The sequence below is a fragment of the Anser anser genome (assembly GCF_964211835.1).
Source record: "Anser anser genome assembly, chromosome: 3".
In the NCBI taxonomy this organism is placed as follows: Eukaryota; Metazoa; Chordata; class Aves; order Anseriformes; family Anatidae; genus Anser; species Anser anser.
In genome coordinates, this window is record NC_139722.1 from 56,415,074 (window position 1) to 56,435,375 (window position 20,302).

Consider the following 20,302-nt stretch of genomic DNA (forward strand, 5'->3'; position numbering starts at 1 on the left):
ATCAAAATAAAAAATACTTAAAAGTCAGGCATAGCAATATTAGATCTCATATGCACATTTCCAGAGTGAAATTTGAGAGAAACTTCTAACTTTTAAGTATGTGGAAAACAAACTCTGTCCTCTTCCGGTATGCACTATATGGTCTAACTGTTGGTCTTTGTTTAGGATGTTCAAATGCTCCAAGTATAAGAAAAGACATCTAAAGATATATAATACACAAAGCTATGGATGCAGCACTGAGTATATGGGACTATGATGTAGAAATGGTTCTTTAAATGAAAGTGGAGAACACTCCAAAGCCAAAAAGTTTGGTGCTGATTTTGTGGATCTAGCTGCTAATATTTTGATATCCAAAAATTGCAGGTCCTTCTTAGGGTCTGGCCCTAATAGCAGTCATACAAAACAAACAAACAAACAAACAAACAAACAAAAACACACATGGCTTCAGGCCGTACATCTTGTATTTTTGTAGCCCAGAAAAAAAGGTGACAAGATCAAGTATAATCAAGTACACTCAAGTATAATCAAGGCCAGATCCTGTTTGTCAGGATGAAATGGAGACCTTCAGTCATCTGGGGATGGTAAAAAGTTATTTGTGGATGTTGCTGTGTGAAAGTTAATGGGTATATCCAGAGAGATCACTTCCTTCGTCAGTTCTAGTCAAGAAACACCATGTTACTGGGAGGCAAGGATGAAACTCCTTATCCTCTGAAACATGGAGAGAAACATCTTGAGCAAACATACAGGAAGTGGAAAAGCCCACTCAAAATATCTTTAAAAGTGCAGGCTGATGAAGCATGTTTGAATTTGGGCCCACACATCTGTGTGACTGAGCTGTCCTGTAAGGTACCAGCTCCTGAGGAATCACCAGCCTCTCCTTCATTTTCTTCACACCAAGCACAGGCAGTGTGCTCAGGCATTTATCTGTGAGGGAGGGCTGAGAACTTTGAATCCTGAAGAAAACATCTCAAGCTGGCAGTTAGGTATTCAGCTCCTTGGAAGAGATGAATACCAGGTCCTAACAATCATCTCAGCACTTCCAACTGACTAATTTATGCAGCCTCCAATTTTTTTTGATGTTTTCTCTGAATTATATTTCTACAACCTAACGTGTCCCAACACAAAATGTAAGGAGCTTGCCTTTAGTAGACATGAGGATATCACGGACTTCTAAATCAGCAGGTATTGCAGTGCTGAAAATGGCATTTTCTGTAATGTTTCCATGGATTAAGTCTTACCAAGCAGTGAAATACCTCTATAACAGTTCCAAGCCAGCCAGCTACACTGGCCCATGGTGAGTAGGAACCTTCCAACCATGTACTTGGGTGCTCTGACAGCAATGCATGACAGCTTTAGACTCTGCACCTGCTGTCAAATTAGCAATGCATTTCTCTCTGGGAGAAGAGACAGGGCAATGTTGAGCCCTTTTGAAAATGTTACAGATGGAGTAAGCTGGAATGTTTTCCTACACTGTATATCAGTTTTCTTCAGTCCTAAAATGAAGAATCGTCCAATGAAAGATGAATGTCCCTGGTCTTCAAGCTTATTCAGTCCTTGGATATCCTTTTGAGACTGACAGAATGTGTCATTAAATACAAGCTTGATCCAGTTCCAATTAACTTCAGAGAAAACTGGATTGTAATCTCAGCACCAACTTGGGTGATAGATTCTTCAATATGTGCATTTACCTTTTGATTTACCATTTGATGGATACCAAATTCAAATCAAACAGGCCTGGTAACACAACTTGTTATTATTAACTTGTGCTCAGTTTGTAGCAAAAAAAAAGCCTTCGTTTTGAAAACCTTTACATCCTATCACCAATATCCCAAGCCTTCTAATACATTTTGATTTAATAGAAGTTGAATTTAAGTTTTATGTTGCTGCATGACAATCTTCATCTGGAAAGATTTATATTATAAGTCCTACTTGTTTCATTCCTGTCTGTTGCAAAAATTCAATGTTAACTCAGTATTTTTTTTTTTTCCAGAAGATTCAGAGGTAGTCCTTATTTTAGGGTTCAGTATTGGCACAATGTAAAATGCTTTTACAACACCTTGTCATTATTTCTCGATAAATATTCTTTCTGTGTTATTATTTCTAAATACTATTTCTATGCAGGCATATGTGTAACTCATACTAGAATTAATAAGAGTCCCATATACAGGGCAATGTTACAAATAATATTATTTCAGTAATTCTTTCAGCTTGTTATAAACATTTTTTCAGCTTTTTGCATAATAATAAAATGAATTATTGCAGAAAGCAAACATTTCAGCAAGTATTATAGTTTGAGTTTCTTATTTATGAAATCTTTTAAAGCACAATATACTTGGTTAGTAGACTGACATGAATAATGACATAACCTATAGAACAGACTATAGTTTATTCATAAAATATATTATAAAAATATTTTTTGCTCTATATAATAAAGCAACTGACCAACCTTTTTTCAGGGAAGGTTCCACTTCACCTAAACCATGAGAAAAAAAACAAAACAAAAACAAAAAACAGATAAAAGATAAAACAATATGCTATTTCTCATGCTGGTTCATTTTATTTTATTTTATTTTATTTTATTTTATTTTATTTTATTTTATTTTATTTTATTTTATTTATTTTATTTATTTTATTTTATTTTTTAATGCATTTTATTATTTCTATGCTGAAAAGCAAGCACCCTATTCTGAGATTTTCAGAAATCCTCTTTTACCATAGAGGATTTCTAGGACAAATAAATTCAATGCAAAGGAGAGACCAAGGAAACACCCAAATCTGTATTTTTTGCTTCTGAATAAAAACTTGTGATAATGCATTTGCAATTTGCTTGGATTTATGCGCATATCCTTGTTTTAAGAAAAAGCCCAGTGATTCATTTTTAACTCCAAATTATAAAATGAATATGCTGGTTAGCAAGATTGTACTAGCAACACTTTCGGTGAAATTCAAGGCAAAAGAGACTCAGTTTCAGTGGAACTATGAGCCCTTGATTTGAATTTCAAGGGTTTAGTCTGGACAATAGTGGTGAGTGTGCAGCCTCTGTTACATTGGCTACAGTGCACAATAGGCAGGGAGTTCATATGCACATACTTTTTATGATATAATGCAGTACATTACTTATAGCCACTTCACACTCCTGGTAGATATCAGTGAAATGCCACCTGGCTAGCAGGATTAAGGTTTCCAAATACTCCTTAGTGAGCATTCAGATCTTGAGATTTTGTATGCCAGGTGTTTTATGACCTTTTCTGCTTGCATTAACACTTAACCACTCAAGTACTTGAATGCTTGCAGATTCTTCAAGAGTTACAAAATGATAAAAATGAACACTTTTGAAATTTTAGCAAGCTTTCCAGATTTCACATTTTTTTGTTTCTCAACCATATGAGAGAGTGGCTTTCTATTGTTTGTAAATCATATCTCAGAGTAGAATGCCCAGTTCACAAATTTACATGTAGCATAAACATGTATTCACGTGTATCTCTATTAGAATTCATATATGGAAAAGTTCATGCACCCATGTAAAGGTAGAAAATAGATACTATCTCAAGCTTATGAACAAATAGGTAGAAGTTAGTTTTAGTGCACATTGTTTTTTAATTATATTCTGGTGTAACCAAATAGAATGTAAAATAAACTACTGGGGAATGAAGATGTCAGTCCTACACTCATCGCTTGTCAGAATGAACAATATGATGTGACATGAAGATGCACTACTGGTCTGCTCATACCAGGGAACTACTTTTTTTTCTGTAACAGAAGGATTTTTATGTCCAAACTTGAAATGCTAGCAGTTTACTTTCATTTATCAGATAAAGTCAGATGAAGAATTTTACTGTACTGGCAAAACCGTAATTTTTAGTAAACTTCATTATTTGTAATTTGCCATCCAAACTCCCCTTAGTCCAGCCAAAATAGTAATTTTTGTCATATTTTTCTTGTGTCAATATATTGTTCTGTCATCAGTACATAAAATAAAAAATAAAACTAAATATCTAGGTTTCTAGGTCTACCTTGTATATTTCCTGATATTCTTGAGATTCTTACTGATTAAAAGAAAATAGCTATTGCCATTCTCTGAAGCAATATCCTGATGCATATTTTGGTTTTGGCCTTGAAGTCGTACAAATTAGCTCTTTTTTTTATATGTACTAATGGTAATATTTAATTCTGACAGCTTTTCTGTAATGGTACATTAAACATGAGATGAAAGCTAACAAAGAGACCAATTTACTGATTGGAATAGCCAGTAGATGCTTTATTAGCAACAACATTTACTTTTCTTTTTGTTTGACCTTCTTGACTGTGAGGTTAAAAGCTGAGTAAGCCAACATAATGAATGTAAGACAACAGTTAGAGCAGTTACAGAAGTCTTTACATTACGAATACCTTCATCAGTGTCATCATCATCACTCCATATGATGTCAGACAGTAAAGAAATAAAGCCATAAAGCCAATCAGTGGATTCTTCCAGTGTCTCATGAATGATTCTCAGTGGTTCTGTGCTGAGCTTGTTAACAGATCTTCCTGAGTGCAGAGTTTAAAAGAAAAAAAGGTTTGAAAAGCGTACTCATTTGGTGATTAAAGCTAATCTTCATTTTACACAGGACTAATTATATTACCTCCTTTAATACAAACAAACATTGTGAATATTAATGTTTATTATTCAAGGGTTTGAAGATAGCTCTCCTTTCTGTGCAAGACTGGTGTAAACTGTATTCCTACTGCCCTTAGCAGAGTGATTCATGACCCAGTGGACAATTTGATCTGATACTGCTTTTCAAGTTCTGTCTCTTCTTTTGAGGCTTGGTTAGGACAAAGATAAATATAGATTTGATTTCACATAATATTTATTCTTTTAGGTAATCTCTTCTTTTCAACCCAGTTTACATCGCTGGCCCATGTCCCTTGCATCCAATGTTTATTTAGTATTCACAGATGTGGGTGTCCCACACCTCATATCACATCTCTCCTCAAGACCTCTGTTTTACACTAGTCCTGGATTAGGAAATTACTGAGGCCTGCTTCAACTGCATGGACACATCACATCATTCCCATGGAGAACATGTAAAGGAAGGGAAGAAGAAAGCTATGTACATTTGGGCCAAAACAAACCCGAGTCCAGAATGAAAGGGGTTGTGAAACACAAATTATGTCACACAGCCAACTATACTCAAAAACATACACACGTTTATGCTTCTTCTTTTAGAACTATTTTAGAGCTTAATTCACATACACTTGTACACATCTGTATATCTTACTAGTTGTTTTATTGCTCCTGTAGGCAAGTAGGTTGGCAAACAAGAAAGTTGCGCAATTCCATGTGCTCCATCTTCCTAATGTCAACAATTTCTTGCTGAGACCTGCAATGGAAGCAAGGCCCCTGCTCCCTACATATCCACACTTCGGAGAAAGCAACCACTAGTGATTAATAAAAGGATTCTCTTAAAAGCATCTCCAGTTGTAATTTCACCAAAATTTCTTCCTACCCTGTTTATGTTGACATAGTATTTCAGATGAAATCTCTAGTCTCTGACAGGATATTTTGTCCACCCTTTCCATCCACCAAGCTTTTTTTTTTTTTTTTTTTTAGAAATCTGTAGCAAATATTGTTTAGGAGGAGAGGTAACTGTCAATCAGTCTATGTCACTGTCCACTGTTATTGAAATTTCAGACTGAACAATTGCCCTATGTATGTGAAGTTCTCCCACAAATTTAGACAATCAAAGGTAGATCACAAATCTTATTTGCCATTGGCCTACTCACTTCTAGTAGTTTCAATAGAAATATATACACTGAATTTAACAGGATCAAGATAGAAACTATTTCTCTGTTTACCACTATCTTCCTGTGCAAATATTTTAATAAGAAATTAAATGCATGTCTCTTCAAAACTACATCTGGCTGCAGAGTTCTGACTCACAAGCCAAATCTTAGCAGAGATCAGAAGTAGTCTCACATGAACTTGCAGGTTACAAAGACAGGCAAAGTACAGGCTTGAAGCAACTTCTTTGATGGCAACAGCATGAACAGTTATTTTCTAAAGAAGTGCTGTAATAAAAATGTTCAACTTTAACTTCATTTGAAATATAAATATATCACTAAATATTTCCTTTTATTTGTAATTAACTAATTTGAAACATAAAAGACCAGACTGAATTTTATTTTGGATCTGTTTGTTAACAAAGTAGATTGAATAGTTAGGTTAATATATTTTTTTCCTCCTGAAAATTATATTATATATATATATATATGTATATATGTTACTGAACAATCAGGCACATCAAATAAGTTAATCATGCACAATGATGGAATGACAACATTGTAAGGAAATATTTGTGAACTCTTCATTTAATGTACTGTTGTGTGCTACTGTGTTTGTAACAGGCTAAAAAAATCAGAAAGTTTTTGAGTAGCGTACCAAAGAGTATTGACTTTGCTTATCAGAAGACATTTATTTGCATTGGCCTCACACACTGAGATCCAGAGATTTTATTTTTTTTAGTTGTTTTGCCACAAATGACCTTATCCATTGTTTACCAGGAGAACTAATACCTATATCAGGCAATAAAAGTAAATCTACAACCCAACACCTGATGTAATTTGCACTTATTCTAATCTAGAGATGCTAAGAAGTGTATGCAAAATCACAGAATTTGCATGGCCAGTGGGGCTTAGGATAAAACTGAGGTTTTGATTCACAAGTAGGGAAGGTTTAACTTTGGACAGCTGCCCTAGTTCCTACTCATTATCTACCCACCCTGTGGCCATTGGCTGCTTAGGGATGGCTCAGTTGCTTTTACAGCCATGGGCTTTTACAGCTGCAGGGACTACAGCTGTAAAATAAACAAAAATGTCAGTGTATTTTAATATTTGGGGCTATAAATTAGCAGTTCACAAACTGCTTCACAGGTAGGAGAATTGTCCCTCCAGGCAGGCATGGAAACTGCTTGGGGAAGAGCAAGATCAAGAGCAGAGGAAATTACTGTAACCACCCCGAGGCAAGCCATCTTTGCTGATGAACCAGAGCCCTCAGCATCATATTCCAGTCTTTAATTCATAACATCTTCATAGAAAACTGTGAAAAGGGATTAGAAATTGTAAATGTCCAAAGGCAATATTCTCCAGGAACACCTACACTAACAGGTCCAAGTTGCAAATCCTGTTTAAAATAGAAAGTTCAAAAAAATCGGCTTGGGGCTGTGTAGATGACACTTCAGTGGTATTTGCAAAATTAAATTTTGTATACAAACAGATACCATGAGATCCATTTGCAGTGTGCTTCAAGTGACACAGACCTGGAAAGATGTCAACTTGTGCACAGATTTCTTTTTAACTTTTGTTAAATATTTTCTTTTTTTAAATAAAAATAAAAATAAATAAAAAAAACCCAATGCTAACAGTAATAATTCATCCTAAAGTGCTTAATAACACTACACCAGATAATCCTGAAGTGGAAAGAATTACTGATCAAATCCATGTTTCTAGCTCTCCCTGCAAGTTTGACAATAGCACAATGTTTTTTACCTAGACAAAACACACACTAAAAAAAGGAAATAAAGCAATTCAGGGGGAAACAAGCAGAGAGAAAAATGCCACTTGTCTCACAAACATGCAAAGAAAGATGCATTTTTCCATTTTCAGAGGATTTTCATATTCTTGTTAATGTAACTGGTAGAATACAAATTTTCATTACAAAGTTTGAGCTTGATATTTTTATGTAATATTTATTTATTTATTTATTTATTATTTATTATTTGCAGATGTCCAGTAAGGGTATAATGTGATGATTTTTTTATTAAACTAGTTTTGTATTCAGCATATTCAAATTGGATTAACTGTCTTTTCATATCTCTGTCGGGCTTTTCATTTCTTGTCAGACCTTAGAATACAGATTATTTATAAACTAAACTGAAAATGCACTTTTTCGCTAGCATACATTATATAATATATAATGCATAATATATAATTTGTAATTATAGCTATAGTCTGTAATTATAGTCTATAATAAATATGTCATGTATTGTGTATTTTGTGTCATATCTGTTGTGCCAGGAGTGCTGGCAACAGCAGGTGCAGGATCCTGAATACAAAGTGTAAAGAGGCCATGTGAAGACACAGTGGTTCTCAGTCCTGAAGTACGTCTCAGTACCTCACAGGATGTGAAGTTCTACCTTTTGCTGAACTGGTAAGCAGGGATTCTTTGGTAATGTAGTAGAAAAATACTAAATATTGATTGTGAATGGAGGAAGGAGAGGAAGGGAAGCAAATGGCTACTCAACGGATTATGCTAGGGGATGAAACGTTATTAATACTGAATGCCTTTTGTTGGCAGTATGTTGTTTCATTTAATCACAGCTTAAATTCAGATCATCGTATTGAAAGCCAGGTGTTGAATCCCTGGTGATTTCTAGACTCCCTCAAAAGCCAATGCAGAAAGCCTTTTTTAGGGTGATATGAATTAATTTCCAAAGTTATCCATCTGTATCCATTGACTAAAAAGGAAGACTGAAAAATTACCATGGACACGAGACCATATTTTTAGATAGTAAAGTATATGACATGGATCCTCTCAGTGTTTCTTGTTTCACATTTAAATCCTTCTTTTCACTGTACACTGATATCTGTAATTTTACATTCATAATTAATTCCAGGTCAATATAAGTATTTATCTCAATAAATTACTTGCATTCCAAAAAAGCAAAATTCCAAAAATGGGTACCACCAACAATGATTTGCTATAACATTTTATTTTGTTATGCCTTTTATTACGTGATGCAATATAAAGGATGTTTTTCAGTTCGGTAAATGTTCAGCTGTACTTGTGCTGGGATTTTTACTTCAATTAGAATAATAATATATATATATTTTTTCTTTCCCAGTGGGACCTTCAGAATTTAAAATTGCCAGAACTTTCTGATGAGTTCTTAAACTTGGAAGAATTACAGATAATGGAGTATGAATCACAGTCAAATTGAAGGATTTTATATATTACCTTTTATCATAGGAAAACACAAATGAAATTTCCAGAATGTTGTCAACTGTTTTATATATCTGCAAGAAAAATTGGAATATTGTTTGGATTTTCTTTACTAAGCATACATAGATATGGTTAAAATAACTTAAAAATCCTTTTGGATCTGCTGTAAGTATTATATACTTCTGAAAACTCCCCATGTATTTTCAAACTGGCTTTCATGCTTGTTCCATCAAAATTGCTATAATCCTTTGTAGTTCTGCAGCGTTACTGGTACAAAAACACTAATTTGTTTCAAAATATGAGTACAAGAATTCCAGCCATCTAATTTCTCCCATTCTGAATTTTTGACTCACAATTTCTACTCCAGTTTATTTGGAAATAGATTTTTGTACCTTTAAAGTTGAGAGATATCTCACCTCAATTCTTTGAAATCAATCAACAACAGACTTCCAAAGTCCTTCCATCAACATTAGGTACATTTTTTGGACAGGAAATGATTTTCATAAAGTGACAAAGTAATTTCAACTTGAGTAAATTTTTTTTTTTTCTATTTAAGGAAAACTTTATTTGTTTATTTATTTACTTATTTGTTAAATTGAGACTGATAATAAGCTCTGTAACTGTGGCTTTTCAAAACAGGAATTGATTAATCACATTATGATTTGTTGTAACACCTCAAGCAAATCTGGTTATGTTTCATGGTCTGTGTCATTTATTCTTATGAAGTGTGCAAAAAACAAAAGTGGCTAATTGATTTATCTGTGCAAATCACTTCAGCCGTCATTTCAGTCTTAATAATTCTGCCAGGAATGTGGTCTCCCATCAATCTTTTTTGCTTGTCAAATAGTTAAATGTATAGTCAGAGTTCAATCTATTTTAAAGTTTTTTTTTTCTTTTTTAATTAATTTCAGTGACTGACTTAATAACTGTTGGATTTCCATCAATTACATATTTTGACTCCAATGAATTGACTGCAATTAAATTACAAATGATGGTAATTATCTGGTGTAAGGATTGATCTATGAGATATAATTTAATTTATTGATACTGACAAGGTACAGCTGATGAAGATAGAGAATTTCCGTCATTTTTGATAAAATGCAAAAGCCTAACACTAATTCTTCATAATAAAACATATCCCATTGTACTACAACAGAGAGAACTTTATTTAAAATTGAAAGTTTATAAATTTTTAAGGTTTTTGATTGTTATTATTAGCCGTCTACTCTGTGGTCATCTGAAGAGAGGTATCTAACATATAAAACTACATACAAACAGAAACTCTTTCATTATTAATATTCCAATTTATTCAGCATAGGTGTCCCTATGTCCTATTTCATAGACTAGCTCTTTTGTCATGCTTGCAGCATGATAGACGTTGGTGGGTATCATTGAATTGCACCAGTACAAAAACAATTCCAAAGAAAACTCAACCTCAGTATTTCCCAGCAAATTCTATTTTATAGGTACTTAAAGTGTAAATATGAAGACTACATTCTGTAGTATATTTTTTTTTCTCTGGCTCTTTCTAAAATCAGTCCTAGCGAATTACATTGAGGTCAGGTCCATAGAGAAAACTTCACCTGAAACTGGACAAATGAATTTTACCTCAAATGTAAGCAAAGAAGTTATAAGTAGAATATACTTATATAGAATATGAATGCAAAAATATATAGACTATAAGTAGAATTTCCAAAATTTAGGAAGCAATTCACAATGTTTCATAAAGTATCAAGACATTACAGGTACTTTTGGTATAGACATACAGGCATATATGTACAGGGACATCGTTTTAGCATAAGTTTTTTATGTAATTTATGTGACGTGGTTTGATATCAGCTGAAAGGCTTCTGATTTGATGGATCAAACCCTAATGAGGTGGCGGTTCTTGAAACAGCCAGACATTTCATCTAAAATAATTTAAAGAATTATTTCTGGCTCATTCTAAGGTTTCAATTCCCTAACTGAGAATACAGATCTTAACTTCAGATTTTAAAGGCAGTGCTGTTAAATAATTGTCTGATGGTATTTAAAAAGACATTTATCGGAATGAAATTAATATATCTGTTTATCACTAATTCCTGGGAATATAGGGAATCTACTGATGGCAGGCCTCTCCTAGCTGACAGACCTGTCTCAACCAGTATGTGAAAGTAAAGAGGTTGCTATTGAAATGAAGATTGCAGATCTGGGGGTTAGCAGAGAAGCAGTGCTACCATATCCTAGCACTCTGCTCATGCCCATGCATTGTTAGCTCTGGCAAGCAGAGCGCACATGCACACACGTATTCAGAACACTGCAGGCAGAGTGTCTTTACCAGGTGGTAAACAGGGATCATCGCAATGTTGTGAATAGGTGGCTATAGCGGTTGACAACAGGATGAACCCAAGGAAGGCCAATAAAAAAAGGAAGAAACACCATTAGCAATCATGAACATTCTCAGCCGTCACCCAACTAAAGGTATCAGTTATGAAGGGTCATGGAGTAATTTTATCTATGAGGATCTGCTGTTATGAAGCAGAAACTGGAGTTCATTAGAAAGATAAACAATACTCTACAGATGTGAGATAATACTGTATGAATCAGAGCAATATAAAAATAGTTAAAAAAGGCACAGGTATTTTCAAAAGTTACATATTCTATTGCTGAAATGAGTATATAGTACATATAATTTGTTCTAGTTGAGGATATGTATTTCTTCAACAGCAAATGACCAAAAAGTTACATTACCACAATTGTCAGTGAAAGAATTACTCTTTTGTTTGTTTGTTTAAAATTAGAAATTTCACCAGTAAGACTCCAGACTAGAAATTTGGTTTGTATTTTGTATTCCATGGAACGCTTGTAAGCATGCAAGCCTTATTTCTGTTCTTAGATCCTTCCCTATTCATCAAGTAAGTTTCTGAAGTTAAGTATTTTCAACTTGCATAAGCTAGACTGTTTGGGATGAATGTAGTACTTGTAGAACTGTAGAATTCCATAGGATGTCAATCTTTCCAGTAAAAATTCATTTTATAGCTTTTTTTATTATTATTATTATTATATTAATATTATTATAATATTATAATAATATTGTAATAATAACGATAACAATAATAATGATAATTTTTAACTCAGCTGTAAGATTTTCTGCAAGGTCATAAATGAGAAATAGGTTGTCATCTGGGCAGCCCTTCTTCTGGGATTCAGTTTAAAGCCCTTTAAGTGTTACAGTTTTAGAAGACAGTTAAAAATGTTTTGTGTGTTTTAGGTAGGTACATTTGCAGAAATCCCTTATAATTCAATTAAGAATGTCATTAAGAACTTTTCAATGCATAAGATGTTTACTCATGCTCTGGACTGAGACCTGTAAATACAGTAAAAATTGTATTTCAAAAGACTATATCATTATTTTGGTCAGTTCCAAGGTGAGCACAGCAGAGACCAACAACTTTATTTTTTCCTTTAACACCCCACTCCTATATTCTTTGTGAGACTTGTACGGGGTTTTGCAAATATAGAAGTGTTTTTACCGATTATTTTAATTTGGTAAGACTGTGAAACACCTCTTACACCAAGAGACAAAATGATTTATTGTGTTAATTTGCTGCTGGTTTAAATGTTTTATATTAAGTAAGTGTAAAGGTATTATCAGTTTCAAAATTGCTGGATATGTTGATATAAAATACAGGAGTAAATATAAGTACTCTCTTCTTTCCTCTCTCTCTCTCTCTCTCTCTCTCTCCCCCCGCTCTCTTTTTTTTTTCCCACCAGTTTTTGGAAGTTACCAGTGAACATAAGTCCAACAGGATGACTACAGCGGGATAAAATTACAGAAGAAAAATGGATGTATGTAGTCCTGGTAACATTTATCTCAATAATATAATATAAAAAAATAATAGTAGGATATCTGTAATTTACTGAATTTAATGTGGCTTAAACAGGATTTGCAGCTTACATTTTTATCATGCAGGAGACTGGGAAAATAAATGTTTGTGTGCCAATTACACAGTACAGGTTGCTTACAGTCTTGTTCAATATTTTCTTCAGTCTTTTTTTTTTTATCCAAAATACAGATGTTAATGTGAAAAGCAGGTTCTTAATTTTTTGTTCATTTGTTTTCCTCTACTGGAAAAAAAAACAAACACATAAGTAGGTGTATCATTCTGGCTACCCAAGGCCATCCAAAAGCTTTCTGTGGGTCAGTAACAGAAGGAGCCATAAGCTGAGACAGGGAAATGATGACTTCAGACTGTGTTAGTCAGATGCTGATGCAGGAAAGCTCATAACAATTTGTTCAGATATTTTGCTATTAATTTAAAAAGAGAGGGAAAGGGAAGGGAAGGGAAGGGAAGGGAAGGGAAGGGAAGGGAAGGGAAGGGAAGGGAAGGGAAGGGAAGGGAAGGGAAGGGAAGGGAAGGGAAGGGAAGGGAAGGGAAGGGAAGGGAAGGGAAGGGAAGGGAAGGGAAGGGAAGGGAAGGGAAGGGAAGGGAAGGGAAGGGAAGGGAAGGGAAGGGAAGGGAAGGGAAGGGAAGGGAAGGGAAGGGAAGGGAAGGGAAGGGAAGGGAAGGGAAGGGAGAACAATAAGAACATTAATAAGAACATCTTACTAGAATTCCTGCACCTTACTGTGGAGCTGGGAGCTCCATGCCTCCATTCCCGTCATTGGCATGCTTTACCTCCACAAAGATCTGCCTGTGCTGTGGGTCTCTAAAAAGCCTCTCTATGGTTGAGCACAATGAATTATTCACCACAAAGAGCCTGATCTTTTTTCTTTTATGAAAATAGCCACAAGAAGAGGGCAAGCTGGCTACATTTTATATGTGTTCTGCGTTTTCACTTAGATAATTTTCTGGATAGTTTGGACTTTCATAGATTTGGTGAGATTTCATTTGGTTTGATTTACTCTGGCTTTTAGGTGACTGGTAAACTCACTACCAATTTACCCTGAATATTGAACACTCTGAAGCTGAAATTAGTGTGGTGTTAATTAGCTGTAATTGGTCACAGAGATGGTAGGGAATTCTGAACACTTTATTAGCCCATTAGCAAATGTGGATTCCTAGGCAATCAATTTTTAGGACTAAAATAATCTTAAATTATTTAGTTATGTGTACAAATTAAAATATATAATCCAGTTATGTGTATAAGAAATGCGTGAAATACATTCATGAATTATGAAGCCAATTAACCAAGCGCATTTTTTTTAGCACTCAGGATGGCAGTAATAACAAATTGTTGCAAAGCACATATCAAACCAGAATTAATCTTTTTGCTTTTATGGAAATACTGAGATTGTATAAAAGATCTTCCAATGTTGTATGCTACTTATTGCATATTCACACACATCATATACTGCATAAGATTCATAGTGTCTTATCTCAGGTTTTTGTAATACAAGTCACCTTCATACTGTATTAGAAATATTTCAGCTATGTTTATAGTTGTAACATGATAGGAATACAAACTTTAATTTTCTCCTCAAAGGAATGAATACAACACACCAAAGTGAAACACTGAAAATTTATTTTCCCTCTTCTGGGCAGATAGAATAGAGGCAAATCTTTCAACACTGATAAAATTCTTGGCTCATGCTTCCCTCAAATTTCACTGCCAAACTTGATTTGCAAATTCTCAGACGTTCTAACATCTGAACAAACTTTCTTACCCATAGCTACCCATGATGTACAGTTTTGCATGTACATTCCATAATGCAAGATCCTCCTGCAATATTTTGTATCATATCCTGTACCTCCTGAATGCTACAGAATATTATAGAATTTATGACAATTAGGTTCTCAATGTATAAAATTACGCAAAATATATCTTATGATCTTTCTGTAAGTGGAGCTTCATGTCACATAAGTTCAGCTATCTAGAAGATGTGTTACTCTTCCTCACTTTTAAAGACTCCTTTTCAGACAGTGAATAGAGAGGGCCTCCCAAAAAGTGATTTACCACACCTAATTTAGAATGAAAGCAAGCAAGTAATTTTCATTTTGTTACATAGGGGACAAAACAAATTTTGTTTAAATTGTCAAAATTCCCAAACTCAATAGGTTACTTTTAAAAGAATATGAAACCAAAGCAAAATCTGTGTATTGGCACTCTCTAATCATAGAGTCAATATGAAGCTTATGCTGATAAATTAAAAGGACACATAACAGCTACAATACATATGCTAATACTATATGTATTTTGGAACTATTGTCCATTGAGATAATGAGAGCAAAAATGTTAATTATTCAAATAAGAAAACAATGCTTGAGTTAAAATTTAAAATACATCCTTCTCTGCTGAGGTCAATTTTGTGTGATTTTACTTAGCTCCACGAATAACAACATGTAATCTCAGGGTAAATCTGGGTAAAATCATAATTTAGTGGGTTACAGATCCTTTATCTGCCAGAGGCTAGCAGCTCTGTAGGAGAATCAGGAGGAACAATTCTATGTATATGCCTCAGCCACATGGTTTCTAGCCTGTTTTACTATGTTTAGCCACTACTGTTTTCTGCTACAGTCAGATCTTGTGCAGTATAGTCATTACTAGTGACTTTACTAGAGAGATGGCATTTCTGGAACAGAAACATAACGACAATCTCCGGTGGGAGTCAGTAGGTCAGAGTCAGCCCCAGTGTGTAGGTGTGTGACAATTTACCCAGCTCTCCCACAGCTCTCCTAGCTTAGGTCCTTGCTTCTTCCAAACCTGGCAAAAGGCTGGCTCTGCAGATGTGCACAGTATGCTTTTAAGTCATCCCACTACAAATTACTGTGAAACATATATGCTAAAATCCACAGGATTAATTATACGAATGAGTGAGTGAAATCTTGACTACAAAGCTCGACAGATTCATTCCCATATGTGAGGATAGAAGAATCTGCTCCATCTATGTGTGTCCACAAATCTCTGGCTAGGTGCCTTCTAAATATCTTTCTCAATTCTAACAGAGGTTTTCACAAAAACGTGCAAAACTTGCAGTGACATAGACGTTGATCAGAGGCACCTCTGAAGCTCCTCTGGTGCAGCCACTCTCAGCAAGGGACTGTTGCCAACTCTGGATCCAGCCATATATATGACTGCCCATATATATATGGCCATATATTCAAGTTTTGAAGACTTCCAGGTATGGAGAATGTGCAGTCTCTCTGGGCAATCTGTTTCAGTGTTGCACCACCCTCCCAGACATTTTTTTCCCCAGCGTTCAACATGAAACTCCCAGGCAGCAACTTCAGGCCATTGGCCCTTGATATATCACCTGATGCTGCAAGAAAATAACCTTCGTAACTTTTTGTCACCTGCTGTCTTTGCAACTATCTTTTGAAAATCTTCAGGCTGTTCTTAGGACACTTCTCAGTTTCTTCTTTAGACTAACCAAGTTCTCATCTCTTAGCTTTCTTAATTCATATGCTATGCATAATTTCTAAAGTTGAACTTCATGGAACTTCAAGTAAAGAAATAGGAAAGAAATTGGATGCACTGACTTAAGAAAGGCAAGTGTTATTTCAGGAAAAAAATACACTGAATATACCTGTTTTATAGATTAAAAATTATACAGTTGAATACAATTTATTTGGAATTTTGCATTTACAGTTAAAAACTGGGACATTACTTTTAATCATTCTTGCTAAACTAATCTGAGAGTCTTGAAAAAAACTATTTATTTATTTATTTATTAGTGTAGGTTGTTCAAGGAACACTGTCAAACCCAAGAAAAACTACCACTAGGTTTTAGATTTAAGAAGTCACTTTAAAATATGCTCCAAATTCTCCTCTGTACAGCATAGCTTCACTGGAGGCAAGACCAAACTTTCGGTGGGTGAAAATCATTTTAATATCAATAATCCCAGCCAGGAGCTCCTATGTGAAATGTTCAGCTATTTCCATAGGGTTTTTTATGAATCAGTAGGTTTCACCCGGAAAAACTGGACTGAGCAGGAAGTCAGGAACTGAAACCCAGGGGCCATGATAAGAGTTATGTAGCCACTGTTATATTGCTGGAAATACTGAAAGCAATGTAATAATTCTAGGTTGGAAGTATCACAGTAGTTCCTTCTCTTAACATTTTACCACTAAGAGCTGATTTAGATGCTGGCTTAATTAATCACTTAGGAACAGAAATATCTTTGGGAAGAAAAAGAAATGAGCCCATGAAAATACTGAAGTATCATCTTTCAGTTATCTCCACAAAATATGAACTCTGCAGATTAAACTCTACATTATTTTATTTCTATAGCCTGATCTGAAAATGTCAGTTTCCATCAATACCTTTGGGATTTAAGGTCATTTAACCATTACAACATGACCATCAGATTTCCATCTGCTTAGAAAGTTTCCTTAAGTTTTCAATAAGAATACAGATTCTCATTGCTTAATATTACCCTGAGTAGTATACGGAGCATGCATGAGCTGACAGACAATCTACGAATTACTTAGTTTAGGAGTTTTGTCTGAATTATACCCTGGTTCCTGACTGCTTACTGAAAAAAACATATTGAGAATATGATTGATTGATTGATAGTTAATATGGAAAATTGTGAACAGAATATGGTGGCTTCTCTCTCTTTGTTTACATCTACTTTGTTGCGTTATATATGGTGCCCATATTAAAATCTGATGCCTGTTTTGGAAGGATGGCTCAAGAGGAATTTTCTGTTTTGCTGGGATTCAAATGACTTCCTTCTGAAAACAAAGGCAGATGAGAAGTATAAAATAAATAAATGAAAAGAGGTTTTCCATATACTTTGTCTATTTTTCAAGCTTCTGTGTCATCTATTGATCCAAGATTGGTAGGCTTCTTTCAAGCTTTCTGCCTCAAAAGCTTTTTCAGTAAATCTTGAGGTCAGTATTGATATATAGCAGGACAAAATCTATGGATTTATCAGTAAATTCCAGGAAATCAACTTTGAAACATCAATTCAATTTGTTTTGAATTAAAAGTCTGAAGTATAAATTTCAATTCCTAGTTAATTATAGTGACAGATGGGATAACTTTAAGTCTGTTCTTTAAGAAAGAAAAGGACCCTAATCATTTATTTCCTGTTTTGCTTACACCTTTCCCAGTCGGTTCAGCACTCTTACCTCACTAAATTTTTGCTTCCAAAGTGGCTTGCTGAATACTATGCCCCCTTTAAAACACACAGGTAGTTTTTTCTCTATTACATATTATTGCCAGCTACAAGGAATAAAAATCAACTAGTGATGAGATCACTTTTATTCACCATTCTTTTCTTCCCCATTCTCAACTGGAATCACAGTCCTTGTACCACACACGTATGCCTTGCCCTCAAAAAACAATATATACACCAAAACTTGAGCTTGTATATTGATTTTGATCAGTTTAAACTGGACTGAATTATTACCTTACTGAAGATATGGATGTGACTTAGCTAATGTTAAGGATCTGGTCCTTTGTACTTTTGTTTTTTGAAGACAAATTTAGGGTTAACATGTTTATAAATGATCTTTTGCATATTGTTTGTGATTGAATGGTGTAAGCAGGTATCAGGATACTCACGGAAACTATGAGAGATTTTAAAATATATTTCAGAAAATATAAATTAATAATTCATTTTATTAGTTTTGAAATAATTTTATATAGAAATTGCAAAACAGAAATCTGACCATGCATGCTCACGTACATATCATATTGCTGTTGACATATGCATTTTCCAGGATAAGGATGGGCTGCAAAATGGAGAGATTTAAATTATAAAGATGTATGAAGTATAAACTAATATGTTCCGACATTTCTCACAATATCTCCTCTCTTGGTAAACTCGGCAGAGACACTGTGCTGACTCCAAGAAGGCGAGAGACATGCATATTTACATAATACACACTCCTTAATAAATTTTTAAATTTTAATATACAAGATGTCAAACAGAATATGCTGAGTTTTACCTGCAAAGGCTTTGTAATCCACCAAGTCAAACATTACAATAGCTACTGCTGACCAGGTAACAATCAGAGCGACAACAAGAAGCCATGCTGCTGGTGAGCTGAATGTTGTCACTAGGTCTTCCGTAACTGATTTCTTGCCCGCTTTCATGGATGATGAGGGAACAGATCCGTTCTTACCATCTATTATTGTCGTGGTCGTAGACATACGTCCTAGGCAAACAGTGAAATCAGAGGAAATAAAATGTAAAATTTGGAGCCCAAAAATCAAGAATATGACTGATGTATTGAAATCCATCTGTACTCAGAACATTTAAAATAAATGTAAATATTGCATTATTAAAGAGAGGCTCTTGTGCTTTCTGAAAGGAAATTTTCCTAAAGCAGGGCCACAATTAGTAAAGTTAATTTGGGAGCAAATTCTGTGGAACAGCCTTGACTGGCCTTTCTGATTATTATGAGACATTTTTTAGTCTGCCACAAATAACAACAGACCTAGGAGAGTGATTGATGAAAGTATAAAATATCATTACTCTCCAAAGGATTGTCTTGTTATGGGCTGTAGGCCAGATTCTTAGGTGATGTGATTAAGTGTACTTTCATGGACTGTAATGGAGTTAATGTATTTATGCAACCCAAGGTTTGGCTGGAATTCTGCTGTCAAGGACATATATTGATGGCAATGAGAATGTTTATACCCCATTTCATCCAACAGAAACACAAATTATTTGTATGTACAGTATCATTATGCTTTGTAAAGAGGCTTATAGCTGATTTTAAATATCTTTCTGCATAACATTTTTCACTTAATTAAATATTCTCCATAAAAGCAACAGTTACAAAGCCAAAGAAGACTTAATTCCAGAAAACATAGGTTTGGACCTAGAAAGGTGGTAGGAGGGTGAGTACTAACATTAGCTAAGTAAACTGTTGATACACATTAACTGTTTAAAGGACAGTTAACAGCAGTGACTTAATCTACTTCTTCTTGAGGTATTAAGAAAAGTAATTTCTGCACACAAACCATAATTATGGTTACTGGAACCTGCCAACATTTGAAATGTTTTCATATCACACCTCCTCATAAAAGAAAATGGTACGCTAAAAAATCTTGGTTGGTACTTCTTTTCCAGCATATGCAACAACAATAGTAAAAAAATATACATAACTCCACAGTTAACAAAAGTCAAAGACCATGAAATCTCCACCAGCTTAGTTTACAAATCTGCTTGTAACCTACTGTTAAAATATTCAAAGGTATGCTACATATATTCCTGGTCTAGTTGAGTTAATTTGTTACTAACTCTCATTAATGAGTATCAGTGATTTCAGGGACACTTGCACACACAAAGATCTAAACTTTCAAGGAATCAGGTGACGCCTGGTTTTCTCATAACTTTGCTTCTTACCTTGACATCACGTATCTTTGGTCACAATTGATACAAC

At 34.5% G+C, this 20,302-nt stretch overlaps 1 protein-coding gene across 3 annotated transcripts in view; it reads right to left on the reverse strand.

The window, feature by feature from the left end:
• TRDN (triadin) overlaps positions 1–20,302 on the reverse strand; it is a 245,164-nt gene that overhangs the window by 186,968 nt on the left and 37,894 nt on the right. For 2 of the 3 annotated variants that reach the window (XM_083830645.1, XM_083830644.1), the window contains exons 2-4: positions 18,860–19,069; positions 4,390–4,527; positions 2,447–2,473 (exon numbers count right to left, since the gene is read on the reverse strand). In XM_083830645.1, coding sequence (XP_083686771.1) covers positions 2,447–2,473; positions 4,390–4,527; positions 18,860–19,064 — 370 coding nt within the window. In that variant the 5' untranslated portion in view covers positions 19,065–19,069. Of the gene's footprint in view, positions 1–2,446; positions 2,474–4,389; positions 4,528–11,297; positions 11,340–18,859; positions 19,070–20,302 lie in introns of all 3 variants that reach the window. The other variant, XM_083830643.1, reaches the window with a different exon arrangement.